The sequence below is a fragment of the Pempheris klunzingeri genome, chromosome 8, assembly GCF_042242105.1.
Source record: "Pempheris klunzingeri isolate RE-2024b chromosome 8, fPemKlu1.hap1, whole genome shotgun sequence".
NCBI classification, from domain to species: Eukaryota; Metazoa; Chordata; class Actinopteri; order Acropomatiformes; family Pempheridae; genus Pempheris; species Pempheris klunzingeri.
The window spans coordinates 21,341,954-21,364,238 of NC_092019.1; the positions used below are offsets into that span (position 1 = coordinate 21,341,954).

General features: G+C 44.3%; 1 protein-coding gene across 2 annotated transcripts in view; it reads right to left on the minus strand.

Annotated features, from left to right (window-relative positions):
- Positions 1-21,449, minus strand: part of LOC139205369 (mannosyl-oligosaccharide 1,2-alpha-mannosidase IA) — a 168,571-nt gene extending 147,122 nt beyond the window's left edge. For both annotated transcript variants that reach the window (XM_070835561.1, XM_070835560.1), the window contains exon 1: positions 20,691-21,449. In XM_070835561.1, coding sequence (XP_070691662.1) covers positions 20,691-21,251 — 561 coding nt within the window. In that variant the 5' untranslated portion in view covers positions 21,252-21,449. The remainder of the gene's footprint in view (positions 1-20,690) is intronic.
- Positions 21,450-22,285: the final 836 nt, after the last annotated feature.

Genomic DNA, 22,285 nt, shown 5'->3' on the forward strand with positions numbered 1-22,285 from the left:
CCTGGGGTGACATTACATACCTGAACCCTCAGTGAGGTGCTCTTAACTCGCCTGCTCTCTCTTCTCTGGCTCTGAATTGACAGGCTGTACAATTATTGTGATTACTGTGGCGTGGTACCGTCACGGGACAATAAATCTAAGTGTATTCAAATTTGCATTTGGTAAGGTCAAAGTACAGTTTATATCAAGATGAGTTTAAAGAGAACTGTCGGTGTAATGCAGCACAAACACATTGTTAGATCCTAGTCATGTAAATAATTGTTTAAATGTATGAATGGCCTATTTTTCATTCAGCAAAACATTACATGCAATTTTCTCTGAATGAGTATACGTGTGTTTACTGTTTCATGAAACTGCATTTTAGTATTAGCATTTAGTATAAATGGTCAATGGGCTTTCGTTTCCTCGCATTGGGAAAATATCCACAGATGCCAATGTAAGAAATGATTGTGTTCATCTGAGAATCTTAGGTTTCCATTTCACCTTGAATACACCATCACCTGTCTGTGATGTCGCATAAATCATCTCGAGCCTGCATAAAAGGGGCACTAATGGGTCTCATTTGCATGATAGAATTATTTGTGAAGATTCAGACCTGTATGTTTCACCACAGACTTCCACGACAGAGATAACCTGCCATATTTTACAGCTGTTAAGGCTCAATGAATCCAATCTTGGGTTGCGTAAATATAGGATCTGAGCATAAAACCTCTGAGCGTGGGGATCCCTCGGGATTTCTGTTATTCTGCAGGCAACAAGATGGGGGGATGTGTGAGCATAATCCACAAGGCTACGCGTGCTCATTAACAAAATCCAGGGAATGAAAGAGGCACTTGTGCAATGTCAGACCCCATCATAGATGCGTTAGGTCGCCATACGCTCCCTGAAATCTCGCGCTAATTCAGGAGAGTCGGAAAATGTCACACATAGGATTCTTCTGTTTTGGACACAGTATGTTTGTGTGGTTAAGATTTCCCTCGTCGGCCAGCTGTCTTGTAGTACTCACAGCATTTTTCATTGTGTTAGATGTGCCTGCTGTCTTTGCTGACGTAGGAGAGAATGAATAATCGATACTCAAATTTAAGATTTCTCAAACAATAAACCCATTGCAACCAAATGATTGCAACAGTTGCCAGCATCCTTCTCAAAAAGCTACACGGGGGTCAATTCAGTTACCTTTTTAAGTCACTCTGCGGCTGTCCCCCGAGCTACAGCAATGGTACCTGCATCTGGCTCTTGATGCCAAAGGCAAGCTTAGTCTATGCAGGAATTAAAAGTAGCAACTCTTGTATATGCTAGAGCAATGTCAGAGGGAGTTGTAAAATCTTCTTGGAGTTGCTCTCATGTCTGGATCACCAAAGTGAGACAAGCCATCTGCCAGTGAGTAGAGATGTCCCTTTAGGAGCTTGAAACATTTCTGCTTATACACTTCAGAAACTAAATAGCCTCAAATACATTTAGGGAGCCACGAAAATCTCAAAGATATCATTCATCTATAAATATACAAAACTGTGCCACTGGCGGGGGAATAGACGGGACACGGAGCAAAAGAATGGTGGAAGTGTATCTCCTGACCGTTCTAGGACGTTGCAGACGCTGTTTGTCATGATCAAAGTGCTCAGAGAGAGATTAGGTAAGCAAGGCAATAGGTCTACCAACATGCACACTCCGCCACTAGCTGTCCTCACCCCCGCCCCTCAGAGTAAATAACCTGAGTGTCAGCCGCTGACCCAACAGAAAATTGCCTTATTGATCCCCACAGTGATTTTCCAGCGTGGCCTTCTCTCCAGGACCCACAGCAGCAGTTTTGTCAGAGGTACTGTAGGGGGAACTGTACTGGCATAAGCTTTTGTATGTGTTTGTTTGTGTTTGGGCAAAAAAGCTTTATTGGGAATTGGGAGATTAGATGGTCCTGCTGAGTCATTTTTCCTCAGACTGTGGTGAGGCACATGGGAAATCGCTTTTGCACATATTCAGTTCCCATGGAAGTGAAAATGGGAAAGGGCACGCATGGCTCACTGAGCTGTCTCAGGGAAATACATTCCTCTACCAAATCCAACACATACAAAACAAAAGCAGACACACACACACACTATTTTTCATTTTCCATGCTGCATATTTAGCTGTAATCCACAGGAGAACCCTGGGGTGAGACTCCGTCTTACGCAGAGAGGCTGAACAAGGGCCTGTCAGTCCTATCTTAGTGTATTCAGCCCCGGGGCACCGTTAAACACACCTCAGAGGAAAGTGTCATACACACACACACAAACACAACGTCTTTGCTTTGCTGTCTCCCCCAACTGTGTTCCTCATTAAAAGATCTTTTGTTCCTGCCTTTTTTTTTTTCCTCCCTTGGATTCGGGCTGCATAAGTTCTTGTTTGTGAACCGTCAGCGTCACGGTGAGACGTGGCTTGGAGAGGCTGGCTGATACGCTTACCTGCCCAAAAATAAACTGTCAGTAAAACCCCGGAACTCTTTCCGAACTCTAAATGTTTGAAGAAAAGGTAGTGCAGTGCGCAATTTCATGCCTTTTTAATGCGAGTGTACTCGGGGCGCTTGCTGGCGTGCCTGGGATAAGGGAGCTAAAGGGAGTTTTAGCTTGGCAGGAGAGAAACAGCATCTACTCCAACACAAACTGGGGGTATAAACTAGGATTTGAATCTGAATATATAATTATTGGTGATTATATTTAAAAGTTTGTGTTTATATCATCTGGAGCTCATATTAACTTATTAGAAACACAATATTTCACAGTTATTAAGAGCAAATCCTCATGATTTGAATGAAATGATTTATAGAGCTGTATGAAACAGTGAATTTGGTAAACTGATGTTTTTGGTTTTTTTTTTAAACACACATCCTGTGAGTGACAAGAACTAAATTAAAACCAGATGGGGTTCGTGGGGTTATCAGGCCACAAAGGACGCAGGGGACTCATAAGACCTCCAACACCATTCAAACACTCGGCTGAAAGAGAAGGAGGGGGTCGAAGGAGGAGGCAGCAGGATTATGAGGAAAGAGTGAATGATGGAGGAGTGAAGGAGTGGTGACTTACAGCTCGCCTTTAGCTAAGAAAGCAGAATGTTAGTGCACACAGCCACATGACTCATAAATCTCAATTGTTTTCCTTGTGTTGTCCAATAAAATAAGGTTGTGCTCCAAGCAGACTGGGGGCGGCTGACTACGAAATGCTGAAAGGGCATTTTCCAAGTGCTGCTCTCCTGGACCTTTGAAGAGTCAATAACAGGAGCAGGAAATTCCTATCCCTGGTTCCTGCACTGGTTTTGTTTGTGTGGATGAGTGTGAGGTGACCCCTGACCCTGATATGTCTGAATGGAATGAGGATGACAGAAAAAAGGCAGACAGGCAGCCAGCTGACACAGATAGCTTTGATTTTGGGGGGGGAAAACACCACCTCTGCTGAGTCCACTTCCTGTTTCCTGTCTCAGACCTGGGAAAAAAACCTCAACCATTGTTTCCAGCTGCTCAGCCGGTTTCACTGAAGATCTCTGCCTATCTGTCGGGGGAAATTCTGAGGCCATAAAAGACTCGCAGACACCCTATTGAAATAACATGATGAAATGAGATCTGAGATTAGACACAGTAGGGTGCAAATCTGCTCTGGACACACTTATAATTATCCACATACAGTTTGTACTGCATCCATCTATGGTAATATGTTCCAAGCACACACAGGAGATGCCGATATACTGTACATTAACTCAGGTCAGGCAAAAACAGGAGAAACACAAGTGCGTGCATTTATGTGTGAGCGAGGGGGTTCATCAGCCCGTGTGTGCATGGCGGTTCAAAATAGCAGGGTGCTACAGTACGCATGTTACACCCAAGTCACGTGAGAGATGAACTCAGCTGTCCGGGGTGTTACCAGCATTAAGAAGTCATACTGTTTATGCTAATGCTTGTCAGAGGACCGCAGGCACCCTACGGCATTGGCACATTAACATCCATGTTCAAATATTAAGTGGATGAAAAAAGGGCTGATTCAGCACTAATATTACTGGAGGGGTGAGGCGAAAAAAGACAGGCCTACGGGAGATGGCAAAGTCAGGTCAGAGCAGCATTATAAGTAGGAAGAATTAGAAGTGGAAAGAGGGCAAGAGTTTTCAAAAAAGTTGTGCTAATTTGACAAAGAAGATCAATATGCAATAACTTTGACTAGTTCTTCATAAGTTACACGTAAGACACAAAAGAAAAATGCAGAGCTTAATCGCAAAAAATAAATTGAAATCAACGTTAGTCATTACGACAGCTGCTCCATCCTCTTCTCTTCCACCTCTAGTTCGTCTGATTCACGCTGTGTTGTGGATACACTGCTAACCTCTGTCGACCCTCCAGACCCACCGATTCACACCTGCCCACCAGCCACCACTATTACATTTCCCACATCAACTTATCACTTGACCCAGTCATCTGCCCACTCAGCTGCTCTTCATTGCCGGTACAGTATATAGTAGAATAAAGCTATCAGTTACACTAAGTCAGACTGTCAAGGTTGCCTTAGTGTTCCAGTGTTTAGTTCGTTTTGTGTGCCTGTACCTATTTTGATGAGAATCTGCCCACCTATAACTATACCTTTGTCACAAAGAGCAAAATAATCTGAGGAGCAGTTTTCTCCTTGCAAACTGTAAACTGTCTTCTGATATGCGATAAGTAACATTTTTACCATCCTGACTCTGGCTCCTGCATCCACTTTTGGGTACCAGATCTGTGGTCAAGTGTTGGTTAATCTTTTTTAATGCATGCGAGATTTTAGGGGCTGCATCCTGGGGGAGGAGCTTTATGTATTTAAGATTTTGGATTTGGTGATTATGTAAATGCCAGCCACACTTAAAATGCATAAGGATTTTACCAATGCCATGTTGTACATACTGTACGTTCAATAGTCCCCCCAATTCAACATCACACCTCATCATCCAATCAAATTACAGGAGCAAGACATCATACAATTTCTATTTATTTGTGACAAAAAAAAACATCTCTCCACGGTCTAGGAATGAAAAATATCCTTTTGAGTATATATTAGCTACAGCTTATTTCTTTAGTCTGTCCCAGTTAGATGAACCAATAAATAAAAACAGTTGCTTTTCCACTTCCAGCATGGTCATGTTCTTGACATTTAATTTCTAGGGATGAGTGAGGCATTTTAGTTCAAACAAAGAGACATGTCTAAATCTCGGTGTAGCCCCTGAAGGATGTGGAAATGGAAATGCAATGGGCACACTGGGCATTTTACCATCACTTTAATCACATGGGGAGGTTGTTAAATCAGATTAAGAGTGGGACAACCCAAGGAGAGTGCTCAGAAGAGTACATTAGATGTGGCCATTTTGATTAAGAAAATAAAGACTGCGTGCATAGTCCATTGCAGCAACCCCTCAACACGGGCCTTTGTTTGGATTGGATTTTATCCAGTAATGTTCAGTCTGTATATTTTAGTGTCCAATGATGTGGGAGTAGAAGCACTTATTAATCAGAAGCCAGCTACCCTCTCTGAGTCGTTGTGCAGCTTCCTACGCATTGGAACATGATTAGAGATGGAGGTTAAATCTGTGAATTTTAGACTGAGCATGTTACTGTTCAGTAGAGACAGACAGAAAGTCCAATTTCAGTACAAGATGGACACACTCACACTCACAGTGCTGCTGGACTGACGGGGGCAACATAAAAAAAAATTGCAAGAAACAACAGGTAAAAAATGCATGATCCTGAAGAAGGTACTATTGCTGCTATCCTCTAGTGTACTGTACTTGCACAGTTTCCTCAGAACAAGTACAATTTCTTTCCTCACATACTGTAGATATAGTTTCCACTTAGGTAGTTTATTCAGGAGCATACTGATCAGGCTGATGTTTTTTTGATCCCAAAGACCAGTTGAATTTAACCAATTAATACTGCTTTGCTCTCACCAGGCAGAGTTTACCATCCCAAGTATCAATATCAACATCATTTGCAGTCGCTGTGTGAATAAAGTAAATGAGCCCACAACAGCTGACTGCAGAATTGAAGACACATTCAACAAAACCCACAGAACAGATCACATTATGTCCACTAACACACACGTTTGAGCAGCTATCCTTATTAGGACGTTTCATTGACTTCCAATCACCGTGGACAGCGTGACCCAAATTTTAACTTAACCAGGCTTTTATCGCCATGAGGACTATTGGCCCTGACAAGGTCTGTATTTATACCAGAAACTGTCTCAATGGATCATCAGGATCAAATAAAATCAGGGGAAAAACACACACACGCACACACAAACTGTAAGAGATAATGAATGAATGAACGAGCTCATGTGCTGAATACATGTAGTGTTGTTCCGACTGTGAATGTGAAGTAATGCTTTGAGTGGAAAGATGACCCACAAGTCCTTTTGTCCATGTTCATTAGATGCACTGGTCCAACAAACTCTACCCAAACTATCAGAATCATATGACCTGATTCAGCGACTAAAATGCTGCAAGTGATTGAATAACCGAGTTTCACACCCGTTTCTTCATCAAGCCTGAGCATGTTGCATCTCTCGGCCTAGATGCCTGCCGCACCTTTCACAGCCACATGCCAATCTATCCTACAATTGCTGTGTTGTATGTTTCACAGCCGATGATGTGTAATCATTGCGTCTGTCACAATTGGAAATTGATCTGACAGCTAACTCACTTTGAGAGAGCAACGACTACAATCCATATTATAATGATAGCGAATGAATCACCCTGTCCTCTAACATGCAATGCTAACAGTGTATCCCAACACGGGCACTTGTTTGCCAGACTATCCATGTGTCTCATCGGGTAGGATGATGGGAGTAGTACAGTGGCACAGCAGCACGGTATTTTTAAATTCAGTTGGGCAGTCTGAGTAACACTAGCAGATGAAAGAGCGGGAGCAACAGAGTAAGACTGAAAAAGACAGCTGAAGAGAGTAAGAAAGTGGAGGAGATGGGGAGAGAGAGTGGTGTGAAATTCATACAAAATAGTGAGGAGAAATGCAACAGAACAGACTTGAAGATGAGCCTTACACCCAGGAAGCTGAGCCTCCTCTTCGCTATAAATTATTAATGCAAGCTCTGAACAAATGAGTTCAGTGCACAGGGAGGGGTAGATGAATTGCCCAGTATGAGTCCCCAAAGATAACCTCCAAAAATGGACTAGTCCCAAGTGGCCAGATGTGACACTTGCATAAACACTAGATACCAAAGGTTTCTGGACATCAGTGACTTCATCTGTGCATGTTTTTAGCATTCTTTTCACAAACGCTTCCTAAAGATGTAATCTGACCCATCTTTTCAAACCAGAAACACACATCAAAGTAAAGACCACAGTCTGCTATAAAACCACAACAGACTGTAGCGGAGACGGTGCACCTTAAAAGGTAAGCGTAACCACAGCAATGTTAATGCGACAGTGTAATGAATCCATCTTGTTTGGATTTAGTTGGCATTTTCACAGAGCAAAACAAATCCCTCAACTTCAATAGTGAATTTATATCAATCACACCAAAATCATGACAATCGGCCTCCAGATGCGTTTAATCCCACGTATTTAAAAAAAAAAAGAGAGAAATAACAAAGGCCAACTTCAAAAAAGGGAAATCGACTTTTATGATATAATGCTGACTGTTCGTCAAACCTTCCCAACAGTCCAAAGTGCTAATTGAGGATGTCACCTTGCGTTTTTTAGGATACTGTAATGGCCATTTTTCCCTACTATCTGATGTTTCATTGACCAAACGATTAATAAAGAACAGAAGCGGCAGTCAGATTAATCATGAATAATGAGAGTAATCATTAGCTGTAACCCTCATGTGATCTCAGCGTCACAACAGAAGTCCTTCTGTTACACCTGCACTGCACAGCAGTCTTTAAAAGGTATGGTTAAGTTTGCACTGACTGTTAACATCTCCGAGATGTTTCTCAGCAACACTCGTCCTTTCCGAGGTCCTGCTGGGCCATGGCTTTGCATGTTATTTTGTCACTGTGCCTACTCCAGTGTCGGCTTGGCCTGCCTGTGGCAGACTGTGCCCAACAAGAGTCCTTTGTTTTGTTTTGGGCTTTTCTGCTCTGTTAGCTCTTTTAGCTCTGTTAGCATTGCGAGGTCACTCATGTGTCGAGTTCCCTGCTAAAATAAGTCAGTTCTCCTTGGGCCAACAGAACCCTGCGTGTGATAGCGCTGCTGCTGAAGGCACTGTTTCAGGACCAAGTAGGGTAAACGCACGCATGCAAATCTTGGCCAGCTGTCTTGACGGATACAAAACACGGATGAGTCAACCCGGCACGATGAAAAGCTCCTCTCGTGGTGCATGAATTCCTTATCACTTATGGATGTGGCCCTGTGACTAAAAAGAAACCCCAGAAACCAGAAACCTGGATTCCTTCAACTTCTTGCTTTCCTGCGGTTGACAGTACGTCCACTTTTAAAATGCACAAGCCAATTATTTTCAAACACGTGCATATAACCCCATGACTAGTAATCTAAATGAGTTAATAATCCCCTGCCTTTGCACTGGTTTAAGTTATACACTGACAATGTTGCCAATCCGAATGGAGGACAGAAGATGTGACCGTCACAATCAGATAGGGAAGCTTTCATTTACGACGGTGATTAAAAACACGTACATCAGACGTGTCCAGCTACCCTGTAGATTACAGAAAATAATTGGTCCTTCATGCCAATCAGAGCTTTGTACCCTTCCAGTACACACATCTTTTCTAATTAAAAAAAACTACATAGATTGCATTTATGCATCATCCGCAATTGCCATCCTTCTGTAGCGCCTCTTGGACACACCTCTGAGTAACGCCTTGAATTTCCGTGTGAGGTATAATTACACTTTTGTTTTGGACAAGCAACAATACTGACCAAGCTAAAGACACAATCAAAGCAGCAGTGTCATGGGAGACCCATGCAGAGTTTCTACAGCAAGTTCAAAATGAAATACCACCACCAGCATTAAAGAAGCAGAAGCAGCCACAATGAATACAGTAGAATTATACACATATTTTCACATATCCTTTTTCTCCTTTAGAGGCTGACAAAGGAGCAGTCAAATTAATCAGACTAAGGAGGAGTTTAGCTTTTGCATTAAACATATTTGCATGTGACACGTCTCCCTGGGGAGAGGCCCTCAGGACACTTTGTATCTTTAAAGGCTGACAGCCAGTTTGCCTCTGCATCCACACAACAGTATTTCCATGCCTCAAATGTCAACAAATAAGATCTCAGAGGTCCTACAGAAGGTAATAACACACTTGTGTCCCTGAAAAGACACACAAAAGGTGCGTTTCCCGCTATGTTAATAGGACGAAGCCGGAACAGATGTTGGATGGATCTGTCGGGTTTCATTTACTCCAGTCAGCATATAGTCGCCTCCTGTAAAGACTCAGTGGGCCTCAAAGGTTCCACACGCAAACTGTGTTTACAGCACCACGCACACACACACACACACACACACACATAAAAAAACAAACATGCACACTGCAGTACTCCGGTGTGTTCCAGCGTCCTGCTGTTCGATTCTGCTGGGCTCGGCTCTTCAGCTAATAGTCATTGCAGAATTAATTGCAACCATCCGTCTCATTTTACTTGGAGAATACAATGGCAACATTACTTCTACTGTCACGCCACAGCCTCCAACACACACACACACACACACACACACACACACACACACACACACATTTTGTTCTCTATACCCCCAAGAGATGGGTCTGTTTTTCATTAGCCTTCACTGAACTTTTTCCATGAGCTCGAGTCATCTTTTGAGAGAAAGAATGCCCGAATTGGTGGAAGAAAAAGCATCCACTGATGCTTCACGTCTCACCACGAACACTGCATCCTTTACATCAAGGTAACAACTTCAGTGGAAGCACGCAAGACTTTCCTTTGATGTTAAATTACTCCAAAGGACCTTTTATAAGAGATCTGGCGAGAGCACAGAAAAAGTTTGCATTTCTACTTTCCATCCAAAAAAAACCTGAATTCTGTAATTTCTCTCAAGCAAAGCTGAACACACGCTTTAAAGTGGCTTTTAATATTAATTCGTGCCTGCATTTTTAGGATGAATATCTCTGGATATGTTTGCATGCAACAGAGGAGCACTTTACCTCACACTCTGTTAGCATGTTTTACTGTCACCTCAATGAACACAAATCACACTGGTTTAAAAAGGTTCACGCCAATTAAACTCTTTCATACGGTGTCTGTTATACTCTGCAGTTAAGGAGCTAAAACCTTTTAGAGTTTCTAGGGACAAAGCAAAAATAAATTCAACTGCTGCTGAGCCTGAGCACAGGCTTGTGTTGAGTTTGAGAACACTTCAGATCCTGGCACACAATCTGCCGGCTAGACTGACTGGGAATAAACATTTTTGGCTCAGCCAGTAAAAATCAACACACTCAGTAGAAATACAAGTCGAGTCAATACATACATACATATTACATCAATCCAGGAAGTGATTTTTTCACAGACAAAGACATAGACATGTGTCATAATTAATGATTTTATATCCAATCTGAGATTACCATACTCCATTATATCGTCAGAAATTGCTGCCATGTCATTATTTTGTGAGCTGCCATTTGCATTTTTAATCGAGGGAAAAATTCAAAGTGATGTGATCTCAGGCCCTGACACAATAATTCTTCCCTTGCAGGTGAAAGCCACAGCCTGCGGCCTGGGTCATCCAGAGATGTCATTATAACAGCCACGTCATTGTCATTTTCATTGCTCCCATTGTGTCCAGAAGAACTGCAGCAGACATCATTACGAGGGAGCTGAAGACCAGGCTCAAATCTTCTGGGGGAGGTTTGGTTAGCAGCAGGTTTCCAGTCTAATGGTGGGCCAAATTAACTCTGAGATGGATCGCGCTTTCAGTACATTTAGCACATAAAAAGTCTAATTAGATCATTTACATGAGTCAGAAGCACCATAATTTGAACACAGGGGATAAAGGTGGAAACTAACTTGTCTCAGAAATGGTACTGAGTCCTCTACTTTTTGCTGATTGGTTGATTGACACTCATGTCCAGAGTGTCTGCACTGTAAATTCCACTTTTCCCTGTTGATATCAAGACTGCATACTTAATATCATATTATCATACATTATTAGCCAGCTGTGAGTAATAATATGGTCATCTGTCCATATTTGCTGACATTTAATCTATTAATAAAGACATAATCGGCAGATTTAATCCATAATGGAAATAGCTGCTAGTTAGAGTATCTCTTACTTAAAAAGGTAGTCTCAAGCCCTTAGACTGGGGCACCTGGTCCGACATGTAAAAGCTTTAGTCCTAATAATAGTAATAAGGCAGAATTTAAAAATACTACATGACGCTACTCATACTCGGCCACTATCTGTTCATTATTAGCCGGAATATTACTTACTCACTAAAAATGAAACCTAAAGCGAGAAACAGATCTTAGTTTTTCCATCTAATGCCATGACGATGCGCCGCACCCCCAATCTGTAACAGTTGTTAACTGGAACAGCACAGCTCATAAGAAAAAAAAACTGTTAACCACAGTCACTTCTGAAACTGGTCAGTGAGTTCCACCCATTTCCTGTTATTGAAACACAGTGCATCACCGTGCACTCTTCTATGAATGACAAAATCTAAAATGAAGAGGGAAGAATAAAAACCAATCCCACCATTAAAAAAAAAAAAAAAAATGAAAGTAGACAAAACATGAAGGCATTAGTTTACCAAAATGCTTGTTTTTTGTGGATATTAAAGGTTTAGAGAGATTATACCCTCTCAAACAGGCCCTCCATTCAAAAAGTATAATCATTCAACATTTAAACTATAATTAGTTTCCTTGATGTGAGGGGTTTAGCAGTACTTTAAGCAAATGGTTCCTGTCAAGAGCATTTGATAGGAGCTATTAACTGTTCACACTATGACAGCTGCCTTTCTGAACAAGGGCATTTTGAGAGTCATTTCACACAGGACTGACAGTTCATTTTAGACTGCCGTGATTCTCTCTGGTCAAGATAAATATCCAAAAGATTTTGAAGGGTTTATCTATTCTAAAAAAAAAAACATTGCAGGTACCCATCTCCTTCATATCCAGCTGTCTCTGTCCAGTGAAATATCAGTGCTCAGGAAATATGCTCAAGAGCCTGTCACCTACACTTCTCATCCAATTAATGTTCAGCAAACTGGTTGTTCTCGCGCACACAAACAGTCATTAGTAGGCTATCGAACCAGTTTATGTGTTATTTCTCTGCCATTCGCTCAAATGTGGATGGATGAAAATTGCAATTATCTAGCTGGCCCATCATCCAACCTTGATAGAATCAAGAGAAATCTATATGGCTCCCTAATGAGCACTGAGCACCATTGCTGCCATTTGATTAGGGACTTAATTGTGATAATAATGAACAAATACACCCAGCTCTGGCTAAAACGGTCTTGTAAGCATTCAGCTAATTAATGGCTATTTGCCCACTGATGCTGATGAAGGAGAAAATCACTAGGGAGACATGTTTTCCTCTCAGCCCATGGGAAGCTAGACGGCACTGAGTTGACCGTGAAAACGGTCTGGTGAGCTTTCCATATGAAGCTTTTGTCCTCACTCTGGGGGGAAACTTGATCCTGGCCAACAAAGGCTGCTACATAAAAGATGATGTTGTCTTCCGGGGATCCGCCTAAATTGTAGGTCAAAGGCTTGACAGCATTATTCAGCCATCTTGAAAGTAGGCTGAAACCATGTCACAACAAGATAATAACAATGCAGACAGACCAATCTGCAACGACAGCAGCCGGGCAGCCCGCACTGGCTCTCTAGTGATGCAGAGGAGGGGATAGTTGGTTGAGCAGTGGCAATAAACATGCCTGGGGTCACACATCACCAAGAAGCAGGGAGGAAGAAAGAGGAATGGAAAGAGTAACAGAGACTGAGTTGGTGATAGTGCTTTCTTACAAAAAAAAAAAATAAAAATTCATAACTGTGACTAAACAAAAGATGAGACATATGGGGACAAGCCAGGTCTCCAGGCCCACTCTAATGTCTTGCCATTTACCCCATGAACACAGCCACGCATGTTGTTTCTGACCAATTAGGCAGGCATAAAGGCGGGGGGCTGAAACTCAGCTGGGGGCTCAGATAGTTTGCTGGTTAGATCTAGGCCACTCTCTCTCTCTCTCTCTCCACTTCTTTCCTATTTGTTGAATCTGCCCGTGTAGCGAGGCCACCGACAGAAGGGGGCGGATGGGGGGGTGGTAGTAGTGGTGGTTGTGGTGGTGGTGGTGGTGGGGAGGATGGGGGTGGAAGCGGTTGAGGCCATTTCAGTCTGCGTCCAGCAAAGGATGTCATGCAGAGTCTGCGGCAAACAAGGCCGTCCCTGGACCTTTCATCTCCTCCATTTTCTTTATTTGTAGCAAACACACACACGAAGACACACGAACACACACAAATCATATTCTGGTTGGACCTTGTAAAAATACGACCGGGCACAAAGCGTGTGTGCTGTGTGGCGAGACTTTTGTAAGATGCTGGAAGTCCACATATATTCGCCAAGACAGTCAGCCACAAAGGCTGCTTCTCAGCCTCTTTCTTCCTTCTTATTATAGAACTAATCATGTCAGCCAAAGTAGTGGAAGAATGTAGATAATGGTGTGAAAGCAAGGTCATTAGCTCTTGTTTATTTATGTCTGACAGTCATGAGCAAGCCAGAGGAAAAAGTGGAGAAAGTTATAGTAAAGGCACAAACTATATATGATTTTGGGTGATTCTGACTTTATCAAAAAAGTTATTTTCCAAGCGGGGAAGACTGTGGTACTTGAGAGCATCCAGTCAGGAATGAATGTGGGTTTTTCCAGTAATCACATGCCTTCAGAGGCCAGGATTAAGATGTATACACACAATGACCCCATTATGTCAGCAGTGCCGTTAACTTAAAATAAATGTGCTTCCAAAGAACATATTGCAACATCACAGCACTGGAAGGGATGACTGATGGTGTAAAAAAGATTTGAGTGGAGCTGATGAAACCTGAGAAAAGCAGAAATTTACTTTCAAGAAAAACACACAGCCACTGCCAACGGCACTGCCCACTCAGAGCTCTTTGCGCTGCTCTGTTCGAGAAGGTGGTCAATATGTGAACAAATTCTGGTGCAGGACATGACCCTCCGCTGGTACTGGCGACTGACGCAACACCCGAGGCTATAGTAAACAGAGACGGGGGGGGGGGGGGCCTCGGACGAGTACAGCAAACAAAGAGGCCGGTGAAGTCTGATTCAAAGACTCGGCAAAAATGGAAGCACAGGAGCAAACAAAAGGGATTTTTCGGGGAAAACCTGGATTTCTATTGTGTAACAAGGGAAAACATCTGTAAACTGTTGACTAGACCACGTCATCAGGAGGAGAAAAACCTTCAAGCTGTCTGTAACATTTACCACGTTCACACACACACACACACACACACACATATAAAACCCACTATTGTTGAATTCTGGGCGAATAGTAGGACCTTACTGGTCTCTCAAGAGAGAAGAGCACTTATGGCATTTTATTTGTTCAAGATGTGGTTTAATCCTCCACTTCCACCCTGACACACACACACACACACAAACACCAAAATAAACAAACATGCCTGCACAAAGCGGCCTGTGTGCATCTTGTAACTCTATCTACAAAGACTTGGGTATGAATGCACTAGCACAAGAGGTATGTGCACGTGTGTGTACGTACCCACACACACACACACACACCCCTCTTGAAAAGCGGGCCTCAACAGAGGGACTTACCCTCAAGCTAGTGCCCGTAATGCAGGGCGAAAATTGCCGCGAATGCAAAAGGGATGTTAGCGAACATCTCCCCCCTTTTTACTCCCATCCTTCCTTTTCCTCTCTCCATCTCACCCGATCACTTACTTCCTGCAGTGACTGCCTGGGGGGAAAAGACCTGGTATTCTATAGCTTAATCAGCTTTTTTCACCCTCTGAAAAAATAAGCCTCTCTGCTGGGCTCTGGAGGTTTTTATCTGACATTTCTCTATCTTACTGTTATTTGGTGAAACGTGGCATTTGCTAAAATGCTTTAATTGTGCACGCAAAGACTTAAGGGGACAGAAAATGGGAAATGACTATGAAGGAACCAACCAAGCAAGATTTCCATTGGCCAAGACCAAGTCAGCATGTAGTCACTCAGGTGTTGAAGCAGGGTGTCCAAGTGTAGCAGCCCTCACACCAACATATTCTGCTGTAAACAGCAAACATCAGATTGAGCTCCTTGCGTTTCTATAGTTTTTTCAAAAGTAGGGAAAAAATGAAATAGAAAAAGAACCTGATCAATGGCACACGCCTGAGGCTACATGACAGGATTCAGTCATGCTACTCTGCTACTACTACTCTGCTAGCACAGTGCACTGGAATAGATAAACAGCTGTGAACATTTTTTCAGAATTTGATGCTTAAAGGTAAAAATGAGTATTTGATCACCATAAACAGCACAAATGGTTTAAATGTGCTACAGTAAAGTGTGTGGGTTTTATGTAAACTACAGTGGCTAGAAGCGCCTCTGTAAAGGTTTAGCCTGTTTATCCTCATTTTGGAGTACTTTGTTTTGATAATATGACTGCTGCAATAAATGAGCTATTGGAAACTGAACCTTTTAGTCTGTATCTGTAAGAGAAACTGGTCACTGATACGTGGTTTTCAGAAGTAGCATTCAAAACAGAACAGACCCAACCAGCCATAATGTGATCGATTCAATTTTCCAATTGAACCAGGATGTCTTTTTAAATGCGCTATCGTCGTTACATTCAATTTGAGTTTTAGCTTATCTTAATATGTTCCATGCCTTCATATCCTCTAGTTTACTTCCTGATACACAAACAGGTAAACACGAGTGACTGTTTGTGAGAGAGATTTAAATGTATGTGGATAATGACTGGGAGCTGCACATACAGTTGAAGTGGAACACCAGGTGGCTACACTTATCCCTGCCTTTCGCTCATTATTATTGGCCGTTTGTAACGTCAACAACCTGGGAAGAGCTTTACAATTGCAATTTCTGTAAGTAGCCCTGAATAAAACCCACTGAATACATATAATGTACATGTAACATTTCCACAAACAGTTGTCTCTGAAAATAGATCAGAAGGTCAATCTCCTCATGTGTGGCAGTGAGGGCCTGCACCAATGCCTGGAAGCATTGACAGGTTGATAACGTCTGCCTCAGCCACCATTGGCTCGCACAATATATCAATACCCCGTGGGTGCAGCGGCTCACTCCCCCGCATAGACCAAAGACAACGATGGGCTCATATTCCAAACACCAGCCGCTGACATTTGCACAGCATCCACAGAGGTAAGGAAAAGCACAAATGTTCCAGCTCCGTGGGAGCCGGGCGGAGAGTGTAAGCCTTTTCTCAAGACTTTGTTCATCTTCCGTTTCTTTCTTCTCGCTCAGCAGGCGGCCATTTTCCTGGCTCAGACTAAAGGTTGTTTGGCACACCTGGTTCGTAGCAAGAGACAGCAGGGGAATGAGGGGTGGAGGGAGGTCACGGTGCTCAGCGCCGGCCAGGAGGCTCCGGCTTAACGGCGGCATTTTATTCACACAGACACCCAGCTCACTGGTCATTACTGCTATAAGGGGATTTCAGGTCCGGCGACAGGCTCACCTATTTCTGCAGCTTTGTATAGGGTTTATGTGTATGTGAGTGTGTGTGTGTGTGTGTGTGTGTGTGTGTGTTTGTTTGTGTCATGTAGCAGTTCAGTTGTTATAGTACGGCCACATTATTTGATATTGTCCACGGTGATATTCCTTGGACTGGAAAGGAATACATTATATGGCACCTTTAATTCTGGCTCTGAAGCGTCGTTAGACACTCAGCTTTAGGTTAAAATCAATTTTTGCAAAAAGAAACTGTCACTTTACTGTGTTTTTAATAGACATCTCTATTTTTGGCACGGTGGCAAAGGAGACCATTCTTCATCTGGAGGAACACTCGTCTTTCAGAAAATGTCTTCCGGCAACACACACCTGCTCTGTGGTTGTTTTTATGTAGCTGCATAAGATCTCTGGCCTTCTCGACAAATTGGCCAACATAAAAGCTCATAGTGTTTCGGGTTCCTTTTTTTTTGGAAACTAACTCGAAACTAAAACTGTAAAAAAAAAAACAATAACAAATAGCCGTGAATATTTAATGTTTTCTTTTTTAAAGATTTAAGTAAATCCTGACATAATTCCCCTTCAGTGTTTTGTAGCTGAAGGATAAAGAAAGCAGATGAGGGGTGTGTTGCTGTTTGTCAGTAAATTGAACTAACAAACTTTGGATTAAACTGTTTTGTGTTTATTAAACCTTCATTTAGAAGCAGTTTTTTTTTTTCAAATAGCATAAGGATTTTCCATTTCAAGACACTTCCAAGATCATTCTGGATTACACACACAAACACACACACACACACACACACACACACTGCTGCACATTAGTCTTTAAAACTGAACAGATGTGCCTCATTTGGTTGTTGTTAGTCTACACAGTGATGCAGGTGGGCTTCGGTATTGGATGGATAAACACAGTGACAAGCCTTCCACCTCAAACTGTCAAACTCAAAATTCATCCCTAAGCACCTCGATAATCATCTAGATAAGCCATCAAGTGCACACACACACACACAAACACACACAGTTAACAGACACATAAACACACACACACACACACAGGACAAAGACGCCCTGAAGACTTTTCTTGCTCCACTGGAGGACGCTGCAGTGTGTCTGTCCTCTCACTGCAGCACTCTTAGCTGTCAGCTCTGTCCCCCCCCCCCTGTGCTTTCTTCTCCCTCTCCCCATGTGAATGCATCATATGCAAGAGGCCACTTTCTACCGTGTACTCCAATTTCCTCACAAAGGACTGCACCGGCCAATCTCCGTTCAATATTCAGCGGACGAATTGAAGAGCAAATCTCGGGCTTTATAGATGCCGTCCTTTAATGCACATTTTTCTTTTCATGTCTGTGATGTTGGGGAGACCAGCAGAAGAGAGAGATCCAGAGGTTTCCGTCTCGGATTGGTTCAGAGCCCCCTTTGTTCTCTGATGTCCACTTTTTGCTCTGCGGTTGTTTGTCTGGATGTGTATTTTATTACTGCACTCCAGGTTCTAACCTTCGTGAACGTAAAAGGACATCAGCAACAAAATGTGCATGCAGAACAGGACACCCCCTGCTGCTCCAGGCCGCCAGCCATCCTCTTATGCCCGGAGACAATGAGGCAGCGGCACAGCGGTGTAGATCAGTGGGCTATGACATCACAAAATTACAAATAGGAGGCCATTTGAAAATTACTCTTATCTTCATGCTGCTGGGGACTTTTGGAGGAGAATGAACTGTCTACAAACAGTGTGTTGCTGGAATAGGTAAACAGCACCTTGGCAACTTTGGCAGTGTCTGCTGGTATCCTGGGAGGCCCAGCTAGTGGTGGGCTGCCTTCAAAAATGTGCCTTGTGTGATCAGACTGTCATTGTCCCTTGTTTCACCCTCACTTGGCAGTGGGTGCACTCACAGAGGGAGAAGGTGGGGAGTCTGCTTTCTAGTTGTTGGCAGTTGAGAAAAACGATGCCCATTCATAGTTCGGGCATTGAGGCGCTCAGTGGGCTGGGCCAGACCCTTTTTGTTGGCTTTAGAGGGGGGACACCCTCTCTCTGAATTCCCTCACAGTGAGAAAAGTCTGCTTTTACAGCTTTTCCTACATACCACAACACAAGCAGGCAGACTACAAATTCAACTCTGTATGGAAATATAGCCTACATCAAACCAGCTAAAAAAAAAAAACATCAAAAGATGTTAGCATTGTCAGTTTAATTGTTAGAGTTGTGCCCTGCTTTTACATCTGTAGAGCTGGACAAAGCACAGTGTCGGCCTGTGCTGGCAGCATGAACATGAGCCTGCAGGGGAAAAAAAAGAAAGCCGTTTGGAACGCTGCCAGCAGGCTTGAGACAGTGGAAAGTGCAGCAACAACAATAGCAAACCACAGAAAGACACACTAGGGCTATGGACACGGACGCAGACGCATGCCATGTGAGTAAGCAGGGCCTGTCTGTCCTATAGCGCCTTAATAAAAGCCCTTCACTCCAGGAGATGCAATTAATATTCCGCGACACCAATTGGGCAGAGAGGGCGTGGTGGAAATAACTTTTCCTCATACGACTATGACCCTGAGGCGAGAACTTCTGCCTAGCTCAGCTTAAACAGAGCACGCAAGCAAAGTCACATTGACATTAACTTGAAAGAGCATCAAAAGGAAAAGCTATGAGTCAGTGAGAGCTCGGTGGACGAGGGCGAATAACCCTATCTGTCCTCTGACGCCTCGGTTATCATGTAGCACATCACCTCTAGGTATGAAAGGCATGTGAGCAGCGTGAGAGGGTGGCAGCAGGCTGGAAGTGAGAGTGACAACGGGACTTATCCGTGTCACATGCCAAGGCTGAAACCCATCTGCACATACTGGCCAATGGCTTCTCCGCTACATCCCCTCCTCCTCCTCCTCCTCCTCCTCCTCCTCCTCCCCCTCACCAGCCTGACTTGCCTTGGGTACAGTGTGATCCACAGACGTTCCAACTCTGGAGCCCTTATTGGACCCACGGGGCTCAACAAAGGCTGGCACACAGCTTGAAGAGCTCCTGGCCAAAGTGTCACTGCAACACAGTCACATCATTCGCAGGCGATTGTGTGATGGCGACGGAGGCGCAACAGCTAAATGCAGGATCTCTTATCATTCTGACCCGACAGAGCCCAATGTAACAGTTCACCTAACGCAAGTGAGCTAATCTGATCATTCCTGATTGCATGCACAAAGGCAAATAATCAGAATACGTGTTAATAAGGTTATCTTATAAACACAGCGACGTTATGAGAGTGAAAACATGGAACATCCTGCGTTCCCACACGAGATACGAGCAGCTCACGCATTCATCTTCCAGTGCTAAAATTCTCCCGTGGGCAGATTAACTAAAGTTATGAGGTACCGTTTCTTTTTTCTGTTATTATTCAAACTGTTTATAGAGCATTAGACTTCATGTCATCTCCGCTACAGGCGGCGTAAAAAATTCAAGTTATCTTTAGTCCTGATCCTGTTCTCCAAAGGCTCTGGGTAAATTTAGACAACTGATATGATTGAGGGGGATTTATTTTGTCTGTTTGACAGGAGCTTGGCAAACAACTGTGACACTACTTCTATAGACAAATCATCTGCATTGTCAGACAAATTCAGATGAATCCAATTCAACAGCTGACGGAGAAATAATAACTTCTTTCATGTGTCAGTATAATGTGAATAAGGCAGACGATGACTGCTATTGATCTGCTGTGTTTGTTGTGCTCTGACAGCAGGGACCTTCTCCCATTCACAGGGCAGACACACAGAAACATTCAAAAAGCGGAGTGGTGGTGTTGGTTGGCCGCCTGGATGATTTGATTTGATTTGTGTGATAGAACAGACATTCATATAGCTCAGATAACATCTGTCCTGGAGTCACCCCACCAAATATGCTTCCTGTTTTTCTCTTTAACCTCAATGTTTACTTCTCTGAACACCACCACATCACCGTCACACTTCCACATCACCCTTGAGGCTGCTGCAGGACAGCTGTAAGACCTCGTGCACGAACATCTAACAGCAGTGACCCCCCCACCCTCCTCCTCCTCCTCCTCCTCCTCCTCTTACCTCTTTGACTTTATCCCGGCGCTCGTTCGTCTGGGGGTCGCTCGGCTTGCCGTTGTCTCTCCCCAGCGGGGGCTTGAGCAGACACCCTCTGAACTTGGTGTAAGTGAAAGTATCCGTGGTGGCCCCGCGGCCAGAGGACGTGGCTCTGTCCGAGGAGGACTCCGTTTTGGACCTGGGGAGGGTCAGGTCCTCCTGCGCTTTGCCCCCGGCGAGCCGCTCCTCGGTCGCCTCATGAGAGACGACGGCCTGCTTGCGGCTCAGAGTCTTCAGCTTGGTGCTGGTCTCTCCTTTGGCGGAGGTGATGCCCCGCGGGTGCTCCGGGTCCTTGGGTCTCTTTAAGAGCTCCCTGGCATCGTTCTCGGACCCGGAGCCGACGGTGACCGGCTGGGTCTCCGTCTTGGACAGGAAAATGCGCTTTAGCCGGACAGAGTCGGGCAAAAAGAAAAGGGCCCCGAAACACAGCGTCACCAAACCCGAGAGAAAGAGCAGAAACACGAATTTCTGGGACAGGCGCAGACCCATGCCCGATGCCGACACACCGGGCAACTTTCGGAAAACCATTGAAACTTTTCTTGAGACGACGCCTGACAGTATTTTGTTGAGACAGTGTTTGGACCCTCCGCTCCCTACCGAGCAGCTTCTCTGCTGCTTTGGGGCATGTGTGTAAAAAAAAAAAAAAAAAAAAACTAGATATGCAGGATTTTAAAACACACCCCCGTCACACTTCCAGGGGAGCTTTAACAGCCTGCCACAGCTGTCTTTATCTCGCTATCGATTGGATCTGCATAAGCGAAGGTTAGGCCCGCATACACCAGATATTCACCGATCATTTGGCGGCGCAACTCCACCGCTTTTGGGGTTTTATCATCATAACGCGATCACAAGAACACAGACGGGCTTGAAAATGTCAATGGCAGAGCAGCGCGGGGCTCCGGGGCTGGAGGATAAACGGCACTGAAACACTGAGCTGTGTTCAAGGATAACAGGACCAGTGGATCACACGCCAGGCTGACACATAAATGCACTTTTAGGAGAGGTGATCTAGCAGACTGGCAGGCCCCTGAACAAAAGTTGTGTCTCGATGCATCATTCCACGCCGTGCGGATCGTCAATAACACGCTGCCCCACGGTGCAAAACCTCTGGCGTGCGGCAGAGCATCTCTTCCCCGTCTCCGTCTACAGTGAGCCGCGCTGCTGCATCACCAGCTCCACGTAAGAAATAACACGCCGCTCGTGATCGTGTCTATCCTGTACAGCTGGTGGACGGAAACGCGTGGACATTCATGTCGCCTGTCTGTCAGATGCGCTCCTCCAGAAAGCCCCCCCCCCTCCGTCTCCACTGGCGTCAACACGCCGGGCGAAACAAATCGGTGGATGACATGAAAGAAGGCGGGTTTTGTCCCGTGCGAAGTTATCCTAGCACCCGATCCAGATCCTCACAATAAACAGGTCCACCATCCAGTCCGCCGCTGTCCAACAAAGACACACACACAAACACACACGCCGCCGCCGCGTCGTCGCTCCGGAACCCGCCGCCGTCCGCCCGGCTGCCGTGCCGTGCCGTGCCGTGCCGTGCCGTGCCTCGCTCTCTCTCT